Genomic DNA, 23,819 nt, shown 5'->3' with positions numbered 1-23,819 from the left:
TAAGCACCATACAATTTGTTAAAAACGGAGCAAAATGAAACAAAAATTCAGTTTTTCAAAAACCAAATGAGCTACTCCGAAAACCATAATTTAATAGAACGTTTTCCGGTAGGTTTAATACTAAAATGGAAAAAAGTATTTATTTCGCACAAAAGAAAAAGCAGAAGAGGTAAGCTTAATAAAGGGTGGTTAAGTTTCAAGGGCGGTGTTGATTTTGAATAAAATGCAATTTTTTTAGGAAATTATTGTCATTTCTCATTATTATGATAAGATTTTGATGGCTCAATTACGTATGGCATAAAATATCGGCGAAATGGCCTCGGCGGCACACCTCCATCCAATGGTCCAAATTTTCGATGACGCTGAGGCATAATTGAGGTTCTATGTGCCGTTAATGTGCCGAATTATCTCTTGAATTGTTGCTGTCTTAACGCCGTACACCTCTTCTTTCAAATAACCCCAAAGAAAGAAGTCCAACGGTGTCAAATCACATGATCTTGGCGGCCAATTGACATCGCCGCGACATGAGATTATTCGGCCATCAAATTTTTCGCGCAAAAGAGCCATTGTTTCGTTAGCTGTGTGACAAGTGGCACCGTCCTGTTGAAACCACATATCGTCCACATTCATATCTTCCAATTTGGGACATAAAAAGTTCGTTATCATCTCACGATAGCGAACACTATTCACTGTAACTGCCTGACCGGCCTCATTTTGGAAAAAATACGGCCCAATGATGCCGCCGGGCCATAAACCGCACCAAACAGTCACTCTTTGTGGGTACATTGGTATTTCAGCAATCACTCTTTGATTATCATTCGCCCAAATACAAGCCATGCCACCAGGCTGAAATTGTGAAAGGTGTTTATGGTGCCGATACTGCGAAACAGCTAATTACGTGCACTTGTGGTTTCGTCGATTCCGTTCAGCCATTTTCTATGTTAAAGATATACCTCGCAAAGGGCCTGCCTTCGTCGAAAATGTCGAAAAAATGACTGAAATAATCGAAGTTGACCGGCATGTTAATAGTCGTAGCTAGCATCGCCCAGTAGCTAAAGATCGGTCCTAAAACAATTTTAAACCATTTGCGTAAAACTTTGAATAATGGCCTTCACCTAACTAACCCGGATGTTGGACCCCCGGTCTAAAGTCACTATTTGGTACTTTTTCACGACTTTTCAAATTCACTCGGTAGGATGGCGTAGATAGTAGTAATTTTTCCGAAATTAAAGTACTCCAAATTAGCGATTGTTGTTGTTGTAGCAACTTAAACATTCCCCATACATGCACGGGAGTGCTGCTGGAGTAACAGTTCTTGTCTGGATATAAAACCGGGTCGTTCCGGTAACGTAGAACCGACTGTCGTGGGAACGAGCTCTCACGTATTGGCTCACACAAAAGAGCTTATGAGCACTCAAAATATCGAACTAATCCTCCTGATTTGACATCTAATGATAACCTTTTGTTCTCGAACTTCAAATATGAAATGAGAGGTCAACGCTTTTTAACGCCTGAAAAAGCTATTGACGCCTTTAAGCAACTCGCTTTGGAGGTATCCATTTCTGAGTGGCAAAGGTGATTTGGAAATCGGTTCAAGCGAATGTCGTCCAAGGAGAATATTTTGAAACAGAATACATAAAGGGTGATTACTTTAGGGGTATCGGATTTTAAATTGAAATAAAACAATCAAAATTCAACCTGATTGGGCAATCTTTATTATTTTTGTGTAGAACCATTAACGGTTCAACATTTATTTTTAAAGATAATCCCTCTCAAATGTTGTCCGCAACTGCGCGGTAATTCTGCCATCTGTTAACACCAATTTTAAATGAGAGCTATGGTTGGTCTCGTGAATAATTTTAGTAATGTTGTCTTCCCATACCTCAATCAAAGCTGGTTTATCCACAAAACATTTCGACTTTACATATCCTCACAAATAAAAGTAGTCTTGGTGGCCAATCCACTGGTCTAAGACGAGAGATGAATTGCTCACCGAACCGACAACGTAGTAAATCCATTGTTGCGCCGGCTGGATTGCAAGTAGCGTCATCTTGCTCGAGCCACGTAGTGCCGTGTTGTGGAGATCACGGGTTTAAATTTCCGGCATCAAAAAGTCGTTTATCATGGCGCGATAGCGTTCGCCTTTCACTGTTACATTGGCGTCTTTGAAGAAATATGGGCCGATAATCCCTCCAGCCCATAGGCCGCACCAAACGATTGTTCTTAAAGGATTTATGGGTTTTTTTGAATGGTTTCGGGTTGCTCTTCAGCCCAAATACGGCGTGTTTGCTTATTGACGTAGCCATTAAGCCAAAAATGGGTATCATCGCTGAACTCCATAAGTTGCACACTTTTCAAAGAGCGTTGATTTTCTGAATGCAATTGTACGATTTGTAAACTTTGTTGAGGCGTAAGTTTTTCCATGATGAAATGTCATTTAATACTGAAATAAACCATGTATTTAGTTTGACAATTGTCACGGGGGATTTGTCAAAGAAACCCTGTTGGAAAAAATACCTCCAAGCTGATCACTCTTACAAATAGGGCAAAGTATTTTTTTTATTATAAACCTAGATTGGAAGAAGGTTTCAAATCAGGTTTAAGCCATCAATTCTTGTAACAAATCTTTGAAATATCCGGTTATTTTATTAGTTTCGAGCTCTTTATTCCCTAGAACATTGTAAGGCAGACACATTTGCGAGAGATGGCACTACCACTCGCCTACCTCTTGGTATGGATATTATAGGTATAAGCCACTCAACCTACAAACGACCGTGGTACAAGCAGCATTGTCACTTCAGTCTGAACGAGATGGGTTGATAGTCTGACATTTAACGCTGCAAAACAAATTTGGCCAAAGGGGGAAGTTAGACGCTCAAAGACGCTATTTAATCAGCCAAACATGCTCAATGATTGAACGTGCCTCATTTTAAGTACGTTTTTTTACTTATTACTTATTCTCTTAAAAAAACTTGGTTCGATCCAATACCCAGCAAAAAATATAATTTTGCCGTATATTGCAATGAATGAACAGTAGACTCAGTCACCGGCGCTCTATTAGTATGCATTTTCTCCGCATTTCATATATGACGCCCTGCGAAAACATCTCCAGGTTTCAGTATAACTATCTATACGAGATATAGACGCCTCTCAGTAGCATTTTTTGTGTCTCAGAGCAAATTTTTAAATAAATAAAAAACAGGTGTCGAACGCAAAAGTTTAAGGTTAGACTAAAACACAATTTTGTGTGAAACCCTTTTTTCATTATTCAACAATCACCTTATGTTTTTCCACTACTTATTCCGAAAGTCACAGCAGTATTCTAAAACCTCACTCACACATCCATTTATGATACTTGAAAAATTAAATGTACGTAAATTCACCGAAGCCATTCTTCAAAACTACATACAGATTTTACAACAATTGAAATTTTTTTATTTTCATTCTCAACAATGAGTACAAAAATGATTCGTTTGTTTCAAATTTCCTTTCAAACTTGATTTATCATTTTCTTTGCTTTCAATTTACCACTTTTCAGTGAGCAAATTGTATGTGTGCGACTGTGTGGAAATGTAGAGCGTTATTTCAGCACCTACACCTTAGCGAAGCAAAAAGTAAAACTAGAAAATTTTCAAAAAAAAAACGATAAATGCATGCGTGTAAATAACTTGTGCACAAACAGCAAACGAAAACGAAAAAATGTAGCAAAATATGAAGAAAAAAAAAAATTATTTTTTTTCTTTGATTTTTCTCGAAAAATCAATTTCACCAAATATTGTATGTAAGTTAAGCGAAAAAACCATATATTTAAAAATATATCTATATATTTATATGAAAAATAATGAAATAAAATTTTTAAAACACCAGCACTTGCACCAGCACAAAAAAGCAGCACCCACTCGCACCCACTTATGCTATCTTTTTTTCATTCAATGTGTCCTTTCTTTCTTACTTTTTTGTATTTGTATTTGTATTTGCAATTGTATTTTACCAGTAATCGAAATGTTATCATTATATGCTTGAATGATTGTTACAGCATGCGATTTGCGGCACTCGAAGCAAGAGCTAGAATTATTGTAAGCCATACGCCTATAAGTATGCCTTTTGATGTAATAAAGTAATGCACTTTATAGTTTAATTTTCCATAGAACGCTTTAATTTCGAAATTATAATTTGAATGGCATTAAATTTTCTGTTCAAAAATGCTATACATTGTTATACCATACTTTTAGGCGATTTAAATAAAATCAGTTAGCTTGTGGGAACTCTAAAATTTACTTAACGGAGAAGACAGAAATTGAATGAAGCTATTTATTAGCGCTAAGAGTTTCAAAAACAGAATACGTTGTTTGTTGCACCTAAAATTAGGCAATATACGCGGCTAAATGCTGTTGCTTCATGCGCATATGCAAAAATTATATGCAGGTTTGGCAGCTTCTTTTAGGCGCTCGATTTAACAACTATTTGTGGATGAAAGTTTACGCAAGCGAGTCTGAGACTAAAAGCGCAAGTTTTTAAGTGTTTTCGGTTTAAATATTATATATATATATATATAATTGGCGCGTACACCAGTTTTGGGTGTTTGGCCGAGCTCCTCCTATTTGTGGCTTGCGTCTTGATGTTGTTCCACAAATGGAGGGACCTACAGTTTCAAGCCGACTCCAATGGCAGATATTTTTATGAGGAGCTTTTTCATGGCAGAAATACACTCGGAGGTTTGCCATAGCCTGCCGAGGGGCAACCGTTAAATATTAACCACTTTTATAAGCTTCTTAAAACTGATTTTTGTATGTTAGCAGATGTGCCTTAGGCAGATGTGCCTTCTTTATCTAAGCTTCTTCTAGGCTGTCATAAGCCGCTATTGAGCGTTAGTTGCGGTTTGCTTGCTCCTAAATGCCAAATTTCGAATAACTTGTGTGATTTCGCTTCCTTAGCCTACTTTTGAGCACTCAAACGCCCTTAAAGCAATAGTTTCTCCTTCTATGATTATATTTTCTTCTAGGCATTTCTACAAGCCAATTTAAGTGTTTTCAAATTTTAAGTTAAATAGCTCCTCAACATTTTCCACCAGTTTTGTTTATTTCTTTCCATAATAAAAATTAATTTGTAAAATTAAATGCGAAAACAGAATTGATTGCTCTACTGCTTCAATGTTTCAATTACATTTCGACGCATTTGGAGAAGGTTTTACCTATTTACTCAGTCGGGTATTCATCTAACATTGCTTTTTACCAGACCACAGTATGCATTTAGGCGCACAAACATTTATTTTACTCACCAACTAAAGCTACCTGCGGAGATTTAACATCTCAAGTCGTGCTAATATTTCACTTTGCATATTTTTAGGAAGCTTAAAATAATTAAAGAGCTTACTTTTAGGCGCTTTCCACGGTGAGTATGTAGCTCACTTTTCGGCGCATTTTGATTTCTCATGTTTTTCTTTGCAAATCATGGTAACACAACGATCTATATATAATAGGAAACTTTCAATGGCTAAGTAATCTACTTTTAGGCGCTCTTCAGAGTACGTATGTAGCTCGCTGTTCGGCACATTTTCGCGCTTATTCTTGCCCCCTGAAGTCGTGGCATCTGTTACGAAACTTTCTCATATATAAGTAATCTACTTTTAGGCGCTTGTCATAGTAAGTATATAGCTCGCTGCTCAGTACATTTCCACTGCTTAGTCTTACTCAAGTCCTGGCAATGTCACGATCGGCATTTGTGAAGAAACTTTCAATAACTAAGTAATCTACTTTTAGACGCTTGTACGGCACATTTTCGCGCTTGTTCTTGCCCCCTGAAGTCGTGGCATCTGTTACGAATCTTTCAATATATAAGTAATCTTCTTTTAGGCGTATATAGCTCACTGTTCGGCACATTTCCACTGCTTAGTCTTACTCAAGTCCCGGCAGTGTCACGATCGGCATTTGTTAAGAAACTTTCAGTAACTAAGTAATCTACTTTTAGGCTTTTTTGGGAGTACGTATAAACCTTGCTTTTTGGCGCATTTTCGCTACTCATATTTACCTTCCAAGGTAATGGCAGTATTACGATCGGCATTTGTTAAGAAAAATTCAACAACTAAGTAATCTGCTTTTAGGCGCTTTACAAATTTCTTACATAACTCGCTTTTCGGCACATTTCCACTGCTTAATCTGGCTTTCTCAAGTCCTGGCAATAATATGACCGGCATTTGTTAAGAAAAATTCAATAATTAAGTAATCTACTTTTAGGCGATTTTCCTATTTCTTATATAATCGCTTTTTTGTACAATTTCGGTATTTATTTTTGCCCTTGCAAGCCAGGGCAATATTACGATCCAGATTTGAAGAGAAACTATTAAAATCTAAGTAATCTACTTTTAGGCGCTTTTCAGAGTACTTACATAGCTCGTTCCTTAGCGCATTTTCGCTGCTTATGTTTACTTTCTGAAGTCGTGGCAATATTGTAATCCACATTTTAAGATTAGAAAGAAGAAAAATTCAATAACTAAGTAATCTACTTTTAGGCGCTTTCCAAATTGCTTATATAACTCGATTTGCGGCACATTTTCGCTGCTTATTCTTATCTTCTCAAGTCAGGCTAATAAAACGATCCACATTAGGCACTATTAAGCCCTCCGCAAAGCAAATGTAGCGTCCTTCGCTGTCAGCGCTTCTTATGCCATTAAAGTCAAATTAAGTCCATATAACTCATTAACGGCCTTCATTGCATTTTACAAATTTTGCTTGAAAGCGAATTAAATTAAAGTCAGAGAGCTTTTAAAAGAAAATTACTTTTAAAAAATTTTAATTTACCAAGGCAACAATAATCGCAAAATGAAAGAGTTATTTTACAACTCGATTTTTTTTTGCTTTAAAATTGTTGCGTGGTTTTCAATGGATTAATGCGAAAACAAAAACTATAACCTTTGAAGAAAAAATTCTGAAAAATTATAATTACATAACAAGGTGTCTAGTAAGCACATCGAATAAAGTTCAGCTTTTTATTGCAATCAAATTTTTATTTCTCTCTGCGTATTTATCAGCCACGTCGCATTCATGCCATTATTTGAATTTTTTTGGTTACCCGCTTTTGTGATAAGTTTGTTGTACCTGTTGTTCGCTCTTTCAGCACTTCATCAATATGTTGTGCGCTTTTTTCATCAATTATAAAATTGATTTTCAATTAATTTGCAAGTTTCGGCAGGAATGGATTAATTAATTTAATTGTTATTTCCCCCATAAATTATTAATAAACCAATTTTATCTACTGCTCGTGCATTATTTTATTTTATTATTTGCGTTTTTTTTTTTTTTTTTGTTTTTTGCTACTTTCATGAATGCAAACATTTGCGGAGTTCAAAGTTCAATGAACATTTTGTTGAAAAAATTTGTTCACTGACTGCTGTTATTTTTAGCTTTTTTGTAAATCCCATTTTTTTACAATCGTTCACATAAAATTGTTGAGTTAATTAGCTGTTATTGCATACGTTAGCGCATTTTTGATATTTAAAAATTAATTTGCTAAATGTTACAGTTGTTGTTCTTTGCCTATTAACTGCTTGTTTAATTATTTTTACAATTTTTTTTTCAAATTTTTTCCTTTTCGTATGCTGCATGGCTTGTTGATACGAGTAGTGATGATAAGGATGGTACAAGTTTTACAGCTTGTTTAACTAATTATTGAGTCATTCGTGTACTTTAAAGCTCATTAGAATGGAAAAAAATATTTTTAATTTTTTTATTTGTTTTTATAATACTTTGTTTGATGCTGTGGAGTTGAGGAGACATAACGCAAAAAAAAAGCCAAAAAAATATTAAAACCGGGATTAATTGGGGTAAAAAAAATTGCTGATAACTTTGCGGTTGTAAAGGATGATATCTGTAATTGAAAGCAATAATCACTTAACCTAAAATTAAACTCCATTTAACTATTTCACTCCGGTGTGTTTTCTTTTTTTATGTTCTAACATTTTTATACTTCTTGCCTCATTATTTTAAAGCTAATTAAGATCATTTGTAGCGCTCAGTGGTCGAGTTCAGGTAAAAATAAGATGGACCTAAGGTGAATTTTTGTATTATTACTTTAGAAAATTGTGTACGAACACGAGATTATACAGGGTGAACGATATGAAGTGTTACCTGTTCAAAACACCATAACTTATTTGTGTGAAATCAGTTTTTATTGATTTCAAAGACAAAATTGTTCAAAAATGATTACAATTTTAAAATATATTCACTTTAGCTCGATATGACCACCTTTTGCCTTGACCACCTATAGTCTTCAAACGGTCAAAAAATGAGTTGCATGCTGCACGAATGTGATCTTGAGGTATTATGGCCCATTCTCGTATAATCGCTTTTTTCAACTCATCCATACTGGCATATTTTTTAGTCCTCACCTTGTTCTCCAAAATGAACTAGATGGAATAGTCCATCGGATTTGCGTCTGGCGAATTCGAAAGCCATTCTGTGGACGAAATGAAGTGTGGATCATGATTTTTTAACCATTCTTGGTTCACACGAGCTTTATGAGACTGTGCCGAGTCCTGTTGGAACGTCCATGGTCTACGACCGAAACGTTTGCGTGTCCACGGCTCTAAAGCAGCTTCTAAAACATTTTCCCGATATTTAATAAGTCGCATTCACTTTGACACCAGGCTCGATAAAAACGATTGGAGAGCGTCCATCAGTGGTCACTGCGGCCCAAACCATTTCTTCCGATGGGAAATTGCTTCGAGTGGCCATACGTAGGCTCAGATTCTCGTATGAGCGTTCGGTCAAGTAAACACGATCGTTTTGAGTGTTTATGAACTGCTCAATTGGGAAATTTTCTTCATCAGAAAACACAATGTTAGGAGGTTCGCCACGTTCGTGCAAGCGCAACAACTCCTTTGCTCTTTCGCACCAAACTTTTTTTTGCTAGGGTGAAAGATCGTGTGCTTTCTGGAATTTGTAAGCCTTGACCTTGAGCTCTTTTTTCATTATGCTTTTCGAATGCAATCTGCGATATTTTCAGTCCTTTGGCCATTTTTCTTCCACTTCGTTCATTTCGTTCAAGTCGAGCCTTCACTTTCCGAACTATTTCTGGCGTTGTTGCGGTTTTTTTTTTGTCCACCTCCATAGCGTTTTGCAATGCTACCAGTATCATTGTAACGTTTTATAGTGCGATACACAAACATTTTATTCACTTTGAGGTGACTGAGCTCACGAACAATGGCAAGTTGTGATTTTCCAGCCAAAATAACGCAATCACACTATTACGTTTGAGTTCCATCACAGAAAAAAAATTCAACAAAACTGAGACGCAAATGCTTTTTTTGATGGCTTATAAACAATATATTGAACTGTCATTAAAACAATTTTGACGTTGATGTCATGAGCTGTTTTACAGATACAAGCAGTGTGAAGTTGGTAACACTTCATATCGTTCACCTGAGCTGTATAGGTAAAAAGAGAGGTAAAGATGTGTGTAAGATCCCATTAGCGTATTAATAAAAAGATAAATGAGTGCTCATACACCAGATATCACATCACTTTGATAGTCCATAATAAAGTGCAAGTTTCAAGTGATCTCAAAAGTCTTTTGTTGACTTTTGGCAAATTTTTTTTGCTGACGGTGTTGGGTATTTTCTTCATTCCTTCATACCCTTCTTCAATGAAAGACACGCGCATTTTTTTTTAATTGAAAAAATAAATGTCGTTTTCCATATACAAAATTTACTTTACGAATTACCCAAGTATTGTATTTTTGGATTTTTGAAATGTTTTAAAATTACCGCCAAATAACAGCTGAGTGTGATTAGTGTTCCATTTGGCATATTTTCATTACCAACCTGCCAGAAGAGATGACAACTCTGTAGAGATTTTAAAAAATCGAAAATATTCAGGCAGGAAAAATATTTAAATACTTCTATGATATTTTTCGACCCTTGTGGCGCCGGGAGCGGCCGCCGCAGTCGAATGGGTTGGTACGTTTGACTTCTATTAGGCCTCAAAGCATTTAAATTGCATATTTTTATTTGAGCTCAAGACTTGTTTAACAAAAAAAGTAGAAATAAATTTATTGGTTTTATTTATTGCGCCGTCGACCAGGCCCTGCCAAGAGTTGCTGAAGATGGCTTCTAGTTAATGTCCAAATATCGTTAAATAAATAATACTTTAATTGTTTGTTACTTTAATTTGTCGTTACTTAAATATAAAAAATATTTTAATATTTTATTTAAAAAAACTTGAATGTTTTATTAAAAAAAATTTAATGTTTTATTAGAAAAGTTAATATTTTATTTAAAAAAATTTAATGTTTTATTAAAAAAAAAACAATTTAATATTTTATTCCAAATTGAAATATTTTATTTAAAAAATTTAATATTCTGTTAAAAAAATTTATATTTTATTAAAAAAAACTGTATTTTATTAAAAAAACTTAATGTTTTTTACAAACAATTTAATATTTTATTAAAAAAATTCAATATTTTATTAAAAAAATTCAATATTTTATTTTAAAAATTTAATGTTTTATTAAAAAACTAATATTTTATTAAAAAAATTTCATATTTTATTACAAACAATTTAACATTTTATTACAAAATTTAAATATTTTATTAAAAAAATTTAATATTTTATTAAAAAAATTTAATTTTTTATTTAAAATTTGTTTAATATTATATTAAAAAAAACTTTATATATTATTAGAAAAATTTAATATTTTATTAAAAAAAACAATTATAATTTATTAAAAAAAAATTAATGTTTTATTAAGAAAAAAAATATTTTATTAAAAGCAATTTAATATTTTATTACAAAATTTAAATATTTTATTTAAAAAATTTACTATTCTCTTAAAAAAATTTATATTTTATTGAAAAAATTTTATGTTATATTAAAAAAATTCATACTTTATTAAAAAAATGTATTTTATTAATAAAATTTAATGATTTATTAAAAACAATTTAATATTTTAATAAAAAAATGTAATATTTTAGTTAAAAAATTTAATAATATAAAATAAAATAAAAGTAGTATTATATTAAAAAAAATTTATATATTATTAAAAAAATTTAATGTTTTAATTAAAAAAAACTTTTAATATTATATTTAAAAAAAAAAACATTTATAATTTATTAAAAAAAATAATATTTTATTAAAAAAAAATTTAATATTTTATTACAAAATTTTAATATTTTATTAAAAAACTTTTATATTTTATTACAAAATTTAAATATTTTATTCAAAAAATTTAATATTTTGTTAAAGAAATGTAAATTTTATTAAAAAAAATTTTTTGTTATATTAAAAAAATTAATATTTTATTAAAAAAAAGTATATTTTATTAAAAAAATTTAATATTTTATTAAAAAAATTTAATAATTTATTTAAAAAATTTAATAATTTCTTTAAAAACTTTAATATTTTATTTAAAATTTTTATTTTAACATTTGTTTTTTAAATAATATTTTATTTAAAAATTGTTTTAATGTTTTACTAAAGAACATTTTTTTTAACGCGTTGAAAATCTATGGATCCCTGCATGTTGTTACCATGGCGCATGCTCGTAAAAGCTGAATTTGGCTGCATGTAAATACATTTTTTTCCATTCAATTAATTTATTTAACGTAATTTAATTACGTGTTTATGTTACTGTTTAGTGTAAATTTGTAAAGTTACTTAATTTTAAATGTGTTTAAATTTTTTTTTCATTTTCATATTTCTTAAATAGTTTAATTTATCGATTCCCCTTCCCCCACCCCCGAACTTATATTACCATCTAAAATTCCCTTTAAATTAAGTTCGCTAAGTTTTCTACCAAATTTCGCACCCTTTCTCTAAAATGGTTTATGCAAAATGCAAAAAACAAAAAACAAGCAAATAAAGCAACAAAAGTTAAAAATTATATAACAAAAAATTTAAACCACCATCCAACTAATGTACAGTGAAGTTGATGTGCCAAAAGCTCTTAAGTTTTTTATTGCTTCATACAAAAAATATGATTAAGTTGAATTTTAAAAAAAGTTTTGTTCCTCAGCCCCGCTTTCAAATGCCCTGCCTTGCCTTGCCTTGCCTAGCCTCAATCACATTACTTTTTCGTATAATTTGATTTTCTTAAAAATTGCACAGTCTTTCTCTTTCTATTTTGCGTGCTGCATGATTTTTTTCAAATACGCATTTATTTCTTTTTACTAAATCCTGTATGTTTAAATATGGAAAAATTTTATAAAAATGTGTTTTTAGCACCCCCAAACAACAACAACAAGCCAGCCCATAAGCAAGCGTGTGAAAAATGCTCACCCCATTTGATTGATTGATTTTTTAATGATTTTCTAGCTTAGACGCACCAATTTTTTAGCTCAATTTTATTTGAAATGTACAATATGAAAAAGAAAAAACAAAAACAAAAATTAATGTGCATTTTATAATACAACAAAAAGTTTTAAACGCAGTTTACTGCTACATCGTTCGAGAGCAGAAACCTCAACTAACCAACAAAAAAAAACCAAGAAGGAAACAAAAATTATAAAAATGAAAACCAAAGGGTTTTAAATGGTAGGAAACCAAAAAATATGCGCAAAATTTTCATGTACACAAAAATTTGCAAAATTTAATAAAAATCGAAATTGAAAAAAAAACTGAAAAAATGAAAAATTTCGGAAAAGCTGAAAATGAAAATGTTGAAACTTGCATAAACCATTGGTGATTTATTTTATATTTATCTTTGTATAAGTTCATGTTTGTTTAACATTTTTTCTTAATTCTATGCATTCAATTTGTTACAATTACTTTTGTACTTACCATATTTTTTGCTAATTTGTATGTGATTTTTTTCTTTTCCATTTCATTTCATTGCTTTTATGTTGCTTTTGCGATCCATGTTTTTGCGTTTGCGTTACTCTTATGCTGGGAAAAAACAACAAAAATTACAACATAAATAATATATAAATATTAAAAAAACAAAAACATTTATCTTATCAAACATACATATATACTAAACCACAAAAACAACAACATTGGAAAATATACCCTTCTGGCTGCTATCACATCAAAAACGAAAACAAAAAAAAAAACAAAAAACAATAACTATGTACTCAACCGCAATCACACCAACCAACCGCCATCAACTCACAATCCATATACCAAAATTTACCAATGAAATTAAAACTTTTGCGGCATTAACTGTACCACAAAAACTTAATGAAAACAAAAACGAAAAACAAAAAAAAACCACAAACAACTGCAAAACAAATGTCACAAACAAAAACCTGCATTTAAAAAAAAAAAACGAAAACCAAACTTGTACGTTCCATTCCATTCCGTTCCGATTTCCTCCACTTAGTACCAGGTGCACCGCCACGCAATATCACTGCCGTCGCCACCAGCCCCACCACAATTTCCGTCTCCTGGCTGCCACCGCCAGTGGAGCGCGCCAACGGACGCATCATCTACTACAAAGTCTTCTTCGTCGAGGTGGGCCGTGCCGATAGTGACGCCACAATAACAACGTTGAATAAAACGCACATCGTGTTGGACGAGCTCAAGCGTTGGACCGAGTACAAGATCTGGACGCTGGCCGGCACCTCTGTGGGCGATGGGCCGCGCTCGCATCCGATCATTGTGCGCACACATGAAGACGGTATGTATAGTAGGCGAGTGCTGCTCGTATAAGTATTTTTAATTTTTATTTGAAACGAAAGAGTTTTCTGTAGTGCGGAATATTTAATTTTTCATTTATTTCGTTTTTGGATTTTTTTTTTTCAAATTTTAAAGACTGTTTGTGAAAACTTGTTATGCAAGAATTTGAGTTATTTTTTCAAGAAACAATTTTTTCATGCCTGTTTTTAATGTATGTTTTATGTTTTAAAAAATTAATAATTTTTTTCAAGAACGTTTTATTCAAAACCATTTTTTTAACAAATTTATTATTATTTTTAACAAAAAAATTTTCACATTGATTAATTTATTATTATTATTTTTGATTGATTACCCATGTTTATGATCGATTATCTTTGTCTATGATTATTTGCTCAGATTTTTTAGTATCTTTAAAGTTATTTTGTTGTTTTTTATTAATTATTTTATTATTAATTTATGCCCAAAAACACACGAAATTTTTAACACCCATACGTGGATACATATAACTTAGTTTATTATTGGAATTGGTTTTATCTTCTCAGAATATTTTATTTTTAAAGATTCAGCCTCAGTTTTTTACTGAAACACATACATACATACAATTTTTAACACCAGATAGCTGTTTAATTTGGGTGCCAATTTAATTTATTATTTTTTGAAGTGTTTCATTTAAATAACTCTTTTAATTTTTGTCTCCGAGATTTTTATATTAAAAAAATTATAAATATTTTTATTTTTAATTTTTTTCTTTTTATTTTTTTATTTTTTTTATTTTTATTTTTTTTTTAATATAATACATCTAAATGTATGTATTAATTTTTTCCATTTATACAAGTTTATTATACATCTGTTTAATTGATTGAGAAAATTGCTTACTCCCAAAAATTGTTTAAATTTTTTACGAAAATATTCAATTTACCAAAGTATGTACAAACAATTTCTCACTTAAAATTTTTAATTTTTTCTTAAATACTTGATTTATTTCTCAAAACTATTTCAGTCTAAAAGTTTATACATTTTTTTTTATTTTTTTTTTATGTAAGTTGATTGAGTAGTTGAGAAAATTTTTTCGTTTACTCCCAAAAATTATTTCAATGTTTCACCAAAATATTTTATTTACCGAAATATGTACAAAAAATTGATCACTTAAAATTTTCCAATTTTTCATAAATTCTTGTTTTCTTTCTGAAAAATATTTGTGTTTAAAAAATTTATAATTTTTTTTTTAACAAATTTACTTGAAATTTTTATATCCATTACAGCCTTTTTAAGATTTTTGTTTTATAGATTTTTTAATATCCCAATATTTTTTTCTGAAAACTTATTTAAATTTATTTTCTAAATCAATTTTAATAATTAATTTTTTTTGATACCCGAATTTTTTATTTTTTATGCCATATTTTTCTGAAAATCCTTTATTCTCAAATTTTTTCTTGATTTTTTTACTAACATTTGTTCATTTTTAACACTAAAATTTTTAGTTTTTTATTTAAATTTTCTTTTTGTCGAAATGTTTCATTCTCAAAAATTACTAATTTTTTTACTAAAATACACCCCGTTTTTCGCCCTGCCAATTTTTAATTTTTACAATAACTTTTTTTTTTAAATAATAACTAACATATTTACAGTACGCTGATAATTTTTAATATTTGATTTAATATTTTTTTCTCTAAAATTATTTAAATTTGTTTACTAAAATGTGTACATATTTTGGCACACAAAGTTTTTTTTCTTATTTTAACATTTTTTTTTCAAAATATTTTACCATGAAAAATTGTTTAGGCTATTTTACGAAAATTTTTACATATTTTGACACTAAAAATCTGAAATCTATGTTTTAACGTTTTTTCTCAAAAATAATTTAATTTTTTTTTTACTAAAATTTATAAATTTTGGACACCCAAAATAATTTTTTTTCAAAATATTTTACTCTCAAAGTTTATTTCATTTTTTTTTTAACATTTTTTTCAAATTTTTTATTCTCGAAAATTATTTAAATTTTTTTACTAAAATGTATACATTTTTGGACACCCAAAATATTTTTTTTTGACATTTTTTCTGCAAATATTTTACCCTAAAAACTTATTTAATTTTTTTTACTACAATATATAAATTTTATTACACTCAAAATTTTTTACATTTTTTTTTTAATTTTCATTCTCGAAAATTATTTAATTTTTTTTTTTTCTAAAGCTTAAATATTTTTTCACACCCAAACTAAATTTTTTTTTGGTTTTTTTTTTCTGAAAATATTTTACCCTCAAAGTTTATTTAATTTACTTAAATTTCTAAATCTTATTGCATTCAAAATTTTTAACATTTTTTTTTAATGTTTCATTCTCGGAAATTATTTAATTTGTTTTACTAAAATTTATACATTTTTTGACACCCAAAATCATTTTTTTTTTTTTGACATTTTTCTCAAAATATTTTACCCACAAAATTAATTAATTTTTTTTACTCAAATATACAAATTTTATTACACCCAAAATTTTTAGCATTTTTTATAAACTTTTCATTCTTAAATTTTTTTAATTTTTCGACACTCAACATTTTTAAAATTTATATCATCTTTTTCTCAAAATGTTTTAGTGTAAAAAATTATTTAGATGTTTTTACTAAAATTTACACTTTTTTCGACACCTTAAAGTTTTTTTTTAAGTATTCAGTATTTTTTAATAAAATTTATACCGTTTTTGGCATTAACAATTTTCAAATTTTGTAGTAACTTTGTTCCTAAACATTTAATTTTTTTTATAAAATATTTACCGTATACTGACAACGTTTAATCTTTGATTTAATATTTTTCATCAAAAATTATTTTTTTTATTTTCTTTTCAATACAATTTTTTTTATTAAAATTTAACAATTTTTGACACTTAAAGTTTTTAATTTTCATTTTATCATTTTCTTACAGTATTTTTGTTTCCAAAATTTATTTGAATTTTTTTATATTTTTCAACACTCAAAATTGTTAAAATTTATATCATATTTTTCTCAAAATGTTTTATTCTCAGAAATTATTCAGATATTTTTACTAAAATACATACATTTCTGAACATCAAAAATTTTCAAATTTTTTGTTAAGATTTTTTTTCAAAGTATTTTATTCTAAAAAATTATTTAATTTTAATTTATTTGGAAAATATGTACAGTTTTTGGCAGTGACAGTTTTTAATTTTTGTAGTAACTTTTTTCCGAAAAAAACATGTTTTCCCCCGTACAATATTTACGGTACACTGACAACTTTTAATCTTTGATTTAATATTTTTTTCGAAAATTTATTAATAATTTAAAAAAAAAATTTTTTGTATACTATTTTTTATTATAGTGGTTTTATTTCAATATAAACAGCATGAAAATTTTGAAATTGTTCAAAAACAAATATTTTTTAAATTTCTGCATCATTACTTTTATAAATTTTTTTTTTTAAATTTTTTGAGCCATACAACACACAATTTTTTGAAGCTTTAATTGGAATATATTTCGTGCCTAATTTTTCTTATGTCCTCTTCCATTTACTGTATCCTAATTTACTAATGAAATGATGACATTTTTTGAATTTTGTCTCGACGTCACCAAATGCGGCAAACATTTTTGGATACAAATTAAAACAAAATTTTTCACTTGTTAATTAATTTTTTATAGGCATTTCAGTGTTTGGATGGCGCGCTGACAACCGAATTTTTGATGTCAACGTCATAAACATGAAAAATATTTACATATAAACATACTTGATATATATAACCCAATTCATATTTAATATAATCACATAATCATATACAAAATAACCAAATATTCATATTTTTGTAGTTGAAACAAATTTATAGTTATGTTTAATTTTTTTTTTTCTAGTTTTTTTGTTAGAAATCGCCAGCTTCAGTTTGTGTATTTAGTTTTTATTTACTAGTTATTTAATTTTTTTTTATAAAATTAAACTCTTTGGGGAAAACGTTTTTATGAACAGATCAGAAATACAGAATTTTAAGCTGGTCGACTCAGAACTTAAGGCCTCGCGACATGTTGGCATTCCAACCAAAGTATTTCAATAACCGATGAATGATAGGGGCGATCGCAATTTGAATAGGTTTAGATGAAGGTTATATAATCTAGGAAATTACTTCACATTTTAAACTTTATGTTAATTATTTTAGGATGTGTTGAAGCATTTTTCTTCAGGTGGTACTAATCTCACAAGAAAGAATCCTATGCTGCCGTCTGGTTCAATCTGCAATAGTACAGATATATCGGTATAAAACAGCAAATCTCTGCCGTTTGCAAGAAATTTTTAAATATTCATTAAAGTATTCAGAACTCACCTTATGATCCTCACCAATGGAATAATCGTCTAAAGCTCCTTCACATCATCCAAGCAACTCAAAAAAATGCTGAGAATAAAAATTATAATTAAACTGCTCGCAGGGTTAGTAATTTCTAGCGCATTTCTTCGAGCGAAAACCAGGCTTAATGACTCGTCCCGGCTAGTGAAGCACTTCATAGATATTTTTTCAAACCATGTAAACAATTGATTTAGCAAAGGGTAACCTTAATGAGCCATTTGATTTTATGCTCCATTTGATTTTATGCCAAGGTTTTAGCTCTCTTTTTAACATTTTTGATATATCGGACTCGCTTTTAACCATTAAACTTTGTCAATAACTGATTGAAATTTATATGTCGCTAATTTTTTATGCAGCAAACGATTTTTTTTTTCTATAGCTAAACAGTTTTAAATTTTCACGCTTAGCAAACTCTTTTCTTGCTTGTTCCGGCACAAAAATTATCCGTACATCAGCGACCTTAGCCGCCTCTCGTGTTGGTTGAGCAGGGGCAGTTCAATCATTAGGCTTATTATCATACTATTGAATTTCGCTCCCATTAAACTATGGGGTTAAGTCCAAAAAGTGCTGCTACTCAACATCATAACCCACGTTGGAGCATTTCTCATACATATATTTACGAAATCAGGTGATTTCCTTCAAATTGCTCGTTATCGCTATAGATTTACTTATTGCAAATGGCAAACCTTCAAGATGACTTAAAACTCGAAGCGATAAGAAAAACTTTCAGTGCACCTGTACAGACTCTTTCCTTGTTATTAATTTCGCAGATAATTCTCCCCTCGTTGTTGTATTTGTTTCCATTTCGGAACACAATTTTCTCACTATGTACACAAAAGAGATAAATCTCGCTAATGCTCAATTTTGCATCCATTATCCACATGATACAGGGCTTAGCAAGAAAATTTAACACCTACCTTTAAGCTCTCAATCTAGCACTCCTATTGAGCCTAAAGTGCCGATCAGGATGGTCTTATAATTTGAAGCTATTAATATTCTACTATTTCATTATTGAGAGATCAAGTGTCAGTTCAATGGTTCGCACTCACGCGTGGAAAATTGTCAGACAATAAGGCATCTTCAATGCTATTCATTGCCCTTGACTTTTCATGCTGTGTCTCCGAACGGCAAATATTTTGTTATGAGAAGCTCTTTGATTGCAGTAATCAGGGTTCGGCATTTTACACTACCCTAAAATTGCACTATCACTAATTTTTTAGTGGTTGTTAAAATAAGGGTTTCATTGTCACTAAATCTTCAATTCACTAAATCCGCTTACCAACCCTGGCAGTAATACACTCGGAGATTTGTCATTACCTGCTGAGGGGCGACCGCTATTAGAAACAACTTTTTCTATCATTTTGCTGTTTCATGCACGCAGATTCGAATCTACGCACTCCCGAATGGTAGTCACGCACCAAACCATTCACCAACCATCAAGCATAAACAGTTGTGCCTCCAAACTTGCTCACTACTTTATGGAGAGAGAGTCTTGCATATTTTTGCCCCAAATCCAAGACGACTTCCTCTCCGTTTAGTGAAAGAGGTCAAAATGTAGCTTGTTGCTAAAGTTGATAGCAGACCACTTCCGCATATCATAAACGGTCCAAAGCTCAATTACAAAAACGTACTGCTGGTGAGATATCTTTCAATGCATCAAACTGTGATGCCTCCAGATATTTGAAACGTATTTCGAATAACGCAAGCCATCCGCAAAAGAGATGATTCACAGTTTCCCTTGAGCCCTGCTCCCTACATTTTCTGCATTCCTTATTGTCTGTGATTTCTATCTTATAAACACATGCTGCTAACGGGCTGTCGTCTAGTTCGTTGCATCATATGGTATTTCGTTGACAAAGTCCGAGTATAGAAATAAAGGAAAGGGAAAAAAAATCTGTATAAAAATTTTACCACATACAACTTGAGTTTATGTGACTACCAGAAAATAGGTTGTAAAGGTTGTTCGAAAGGAAATTCGAAAAAAAAAATGATAATAATGTACAAGGTGAAGTCCAAAATAAACAAGACTGAGCTAAAATAGAAACGACAGGAGCTTCGTTCCGATAACTTCGAGTTTATTTATTCAAAATAGTGCCCTTTGGACTCGATACAATGTTTTATGCGTTTTAAAAGCTTATCGAAAGACTGTTTTAGGTCATTGACCGGAATGTCCTTCAGGATGTCGGTACAAGCCTTTTGGATGGCCTCTACGGACGAAAAACGTTTTCCTTTCATGGACAAATGCAATTTTCCGAATAGGTAGAAGTCACAGGGAGCCATATCAGGCGAATACGGCGAGTGATTAATGGTTAAAATGTGATTTCTATTCAGGGCGAATTCGACGAATGCGATGCAACAAACGCTTCAAAACGCCAAGATAGAAAATTGCATTGACGGTTTGGCGCGCCACGAACAATTCCCTTGTGGACAATTCCCTTGGAATCATAAAAACAAATGAGTATCGACTTGATTTATGACTTCTCCAAACACGAGTTTTTGGGTGGTAGCTCGTCTGGGGCCTCCCGTTCGGCACTTTGACGCTTAGTTTCAGGTTCATGTTGAAAACACCACGTTTCATCACCAGTTACAATGTTGTAGAGGAAGTGTTCGCCTTTTCTCTTTAATGAGGTATTTCGCATGTTGAATTCTGAGCAATTTTTAGGTCTCAGTTAACTTGTGCGGCGCCGTAGCCGAATGGGTTGGTGCGTGACTACCATTCGGAATTCACTGAGAGAACGTCGGTTCGAATCTCGAACTTTCTAATAGCGGTCGCCCCTCGGCAGGCAATGGCAAATCTCCGAGTGTATTTCTGCCATGAAAAAGCTCTTCATAAAAATATCTGCCGTTCGGAGTCGGCTTGAAACTGTAAGTCCCTCCATTTGTGGAACAACATCAAGACGCAAACCACAAATAGGAGGAGGAGTTCGGCCAAACACCCAAAAAGGGTGTACGCGCCAATTATATATAGTATATATAGTTAACTTGTGCGGAATGAAATGTGAACAGACCTTTCGTAAATCGATGTTTTGGAAATAGTCTACTCCGATTCCATGAAGTTCATTTTTGATAAATTTACGAACAATTTCGATGGAGTTTTCTATGATAACTGATATTGGGCGGCTCGTACATATGTACATTGTCATTTATGTCCTCACGACCATCTCTGAAACGTGTAAATCACTCATGAACTCTGGGACGAGATAGACCATCATCGCCATAAACTTTGTTCATCAATTCAAATATTTCGGTAAACGATTTTAAACCGATTTTAAAACAAAATTTGATATTAGCTCTTTGTTTGAAACCCACTTTTGTACCGATAACACAAACATACTGACACTTTAGATGCAATAACTTCGCTTCCACTGAACCGAATGTCACCAAGCTTTCACTGGAAGTCTGCTAGGGATGTAACTTCCAACCCACTAACTCACTAAAAAGATGGTGCCATCAAAAATATTTTTATGACGTCAGTCTTGTTCATTTTGGACTTCAGCTTGTTTATCGAAAATCTGATGTTCTGAACTATTCTTAGCACAGTTCCTGATTCAGCAGGTTAAAAAACTCGCTGTACTTGGTTCAAACTGTGTGTCGACCTGTATTCGCTACTATTCGATGCTGGGGCTCAACGGAGGGCGGAGTTTATAAAAATGTTTGTTTTATGTATTGTTGTGTTTTTGTTTTTATTTTTAATTTAAGTAGTAGTTTTGTTAGTTTGTTTTATTAATTAAATTCTTAAAAACTCATTAATTAATTTCTCAAATAAAATAATTTATGTTGCTGCACTCTTACTTGAATGCTTTTCATATAAATTTACACGTTTCAAAAAAACGCCAAAAATATTTACACATTTTGTTTTTTTTTTTTCAATGAAAAATATTATATTTGCAGCGAAGTGAATTGGAATTTGTGCGAACCTTTTATTAAAAATATTTCTTTCTTTTGCACTATCGATGCGATTTGTTGGCACGTTGCAGCATAAAATGAATTTCTGTGTTGAGAACGTAAAAAAAGGTACCGAAATTCCGACTGCCACTTTTTTTTTGGAGAAAATTAAACCCGAAAGTAACTGTTTATTAACTTAAACTATTAACTTTCTGCGATTTATTAATTTGTACAAATATTTATTGCAGCCACAGCGCATTGGAATGCGCAGTGGTTGTTGGAATTTTTTTTTTTTTCATACTTCATTAATATTATTTTAATAAATTTTAATAAATTATTTTTTGCTTTGATTACATAATTTTACAATTTTCCGTTTCTTGTTTTGTGAATTTTTCATTGACTATTATTTTATTTACTCAAAAAAAAAAGCAAAAATAATAATAATACTCGTTACATTGGCACAAATTGCATATTTTTTGGCGCAATCACAAATGAGTTTTTGCATTTTACGCATTAAAACGCAACAAATGTTACAAAGAAATAATACAAAAAACAAAAAACAAATACTATTATATGAATTGTATGTAGTGATGAGCGAAGGTTTTGTTAAAGAACGCATAAAATTTCCATTTAATTGGAAACTATTTTTGAAATGCACTTTATATATCTGTATGTATGTACCACCACCAGCCATATGTATGTATATATAAATATATCTAACATCTCATATTTTTGTGGTTATTGGTATAGCACTAAGTTAATATAGTAAAAAAAAAAAAAAACAATATTTAAAAAATACAAAATAATTTTTTGTATCGATTTTACACGCAACCCACAGCACAGTTTTTACTTTTCTGCTTCTACTCGTATGTCACCTTTTTTTAATACTCACTATTATCTCGTTGTATGCCTGTATGTGTACACATGTCTGATTATTGAGTTTTGCGTCCCTCCCGCTCACCCTCTCACGCGCTCACTCCTCGCTCACTTTTCGTACACTCTCAACTTAATTGTAATTGTCATTTTATCTATGTATTTGTTACATGCACTTGTCTCATTTTTATCATTTAATAAACATTCAATGTAACGGTATGTAATTACAAGTAAGCTCCTCATATTTACGTATACACTGACATTTACGCATCTGTATGTATGTAATTGAGTTAATTATTTCGCCTGCAACTCTAACAGTCATTGTCATTTCGTAAAAAGTAAATTCATTCAATTTAATTACAATTTTTGTGAATGTTTATTTTGTTCGCCCTTTTAAATATTCGAAGTATTGTATGTGTGTATATCACTATTTGTGTATGTATGTGTAACATATAATTATGTTGCTGTCACTGTTATGTATTTTTTATACAGTCCTTTCACCCTTCCATTCATTTACAGTAGAATGCATAAACGCATACAAATCCTATTTCTATAAAATTCTATCTAATATCAATGAGAAGATTTTTATTTTAGATGTTTTTGATTTTGTTATTGTTATTGTTATTTCAATACACTGCATTTGAATTACCTACCAGTGCAGAAGTTTGAGTAGCGGCATAGAGGCTGATGAAGTTTTAGAAATGCCAAATAAAAAACATCAAATAAAACGGTAATCAATACAGGTTGAAGCATGAAAAATAATATCAAAAATTTCAAAATTAATTGAAGCCATTTTTGCATTGAACTACAATCACTTTTCCTTCCATTTATAATGAACACACATTGCCACGATACCTTACTGTTGTCCACTGCTTTGCGAGATCCAAAGGTCTTCGAAGTACAGTGTTATCTCTCTAAGCGGACATCTAAGGGACTGAGAAATTTTTCCGCGTATGGGAGGTGACCGCTTATGAAAAAGTGTGAAAAAAAGTTAATAATATCTTATGGCGAATTATCTGCTCAAAAGAAAAAAAATTTTAAATCCTTAGAGTTTTGTGAAATATACTGAAAAAAGTGTCCGCTTAAGGCAGGTGTCCGCTTAAGGCAGGTTTCC

The 23,819-nt window shown here is 30.9% G+C and overlaps 1 protein-coding gene across 3 annotated transcripts in view; it reads left to right on the top strand.

Annotated features, from left to right (window-relative positions):
- The window catches only part of LOC128865100 (tyrosine-protein phosphatase Lar), a 271,747-nt gene that overhangs the window by 194,005 nt on the left and 53,923 nt on the right, over positions 1 to 23,819 (top strand). For 2 of the 3 annotated variants that reach the window (XM_054105071.1, XM_054105072.1), the window contains one exon: positions 13,312 to 13,608. The exons of the other annotated variant lie outside the window; for it this stretch is intronic. In XM_054105071.1, coding sequence (XP_053961046.1) covers positions 13,312 to 13,608 — 297 coding nt within the window. The remainder of the gene's footprint in view (positions 1 to 13,311; positions 13,609 to 23,819) is intronic. 3 annotated transcript variants of the gene reach the window in all.

The sequence above is a fragment of the Anastrepha ludens genome, chromosome 5, assembly GCF_028408465.1.
Source record: "Anastrepha ludens isolate Willacy chromosome 5, idAnaLude1.1, whole genome shotgun sequence".
In the NCBI taxonomy this organism is placed as follows: domain Eukaryota; kingdom Metazoa; phylum Arthropoda; class Insecta; order Diptera; family Tephritidae; genus Anastrepha; species Anastrepha ludens.
This window is presented reverse-complemented; position numbering and strand designations above follow the sequence as displayed.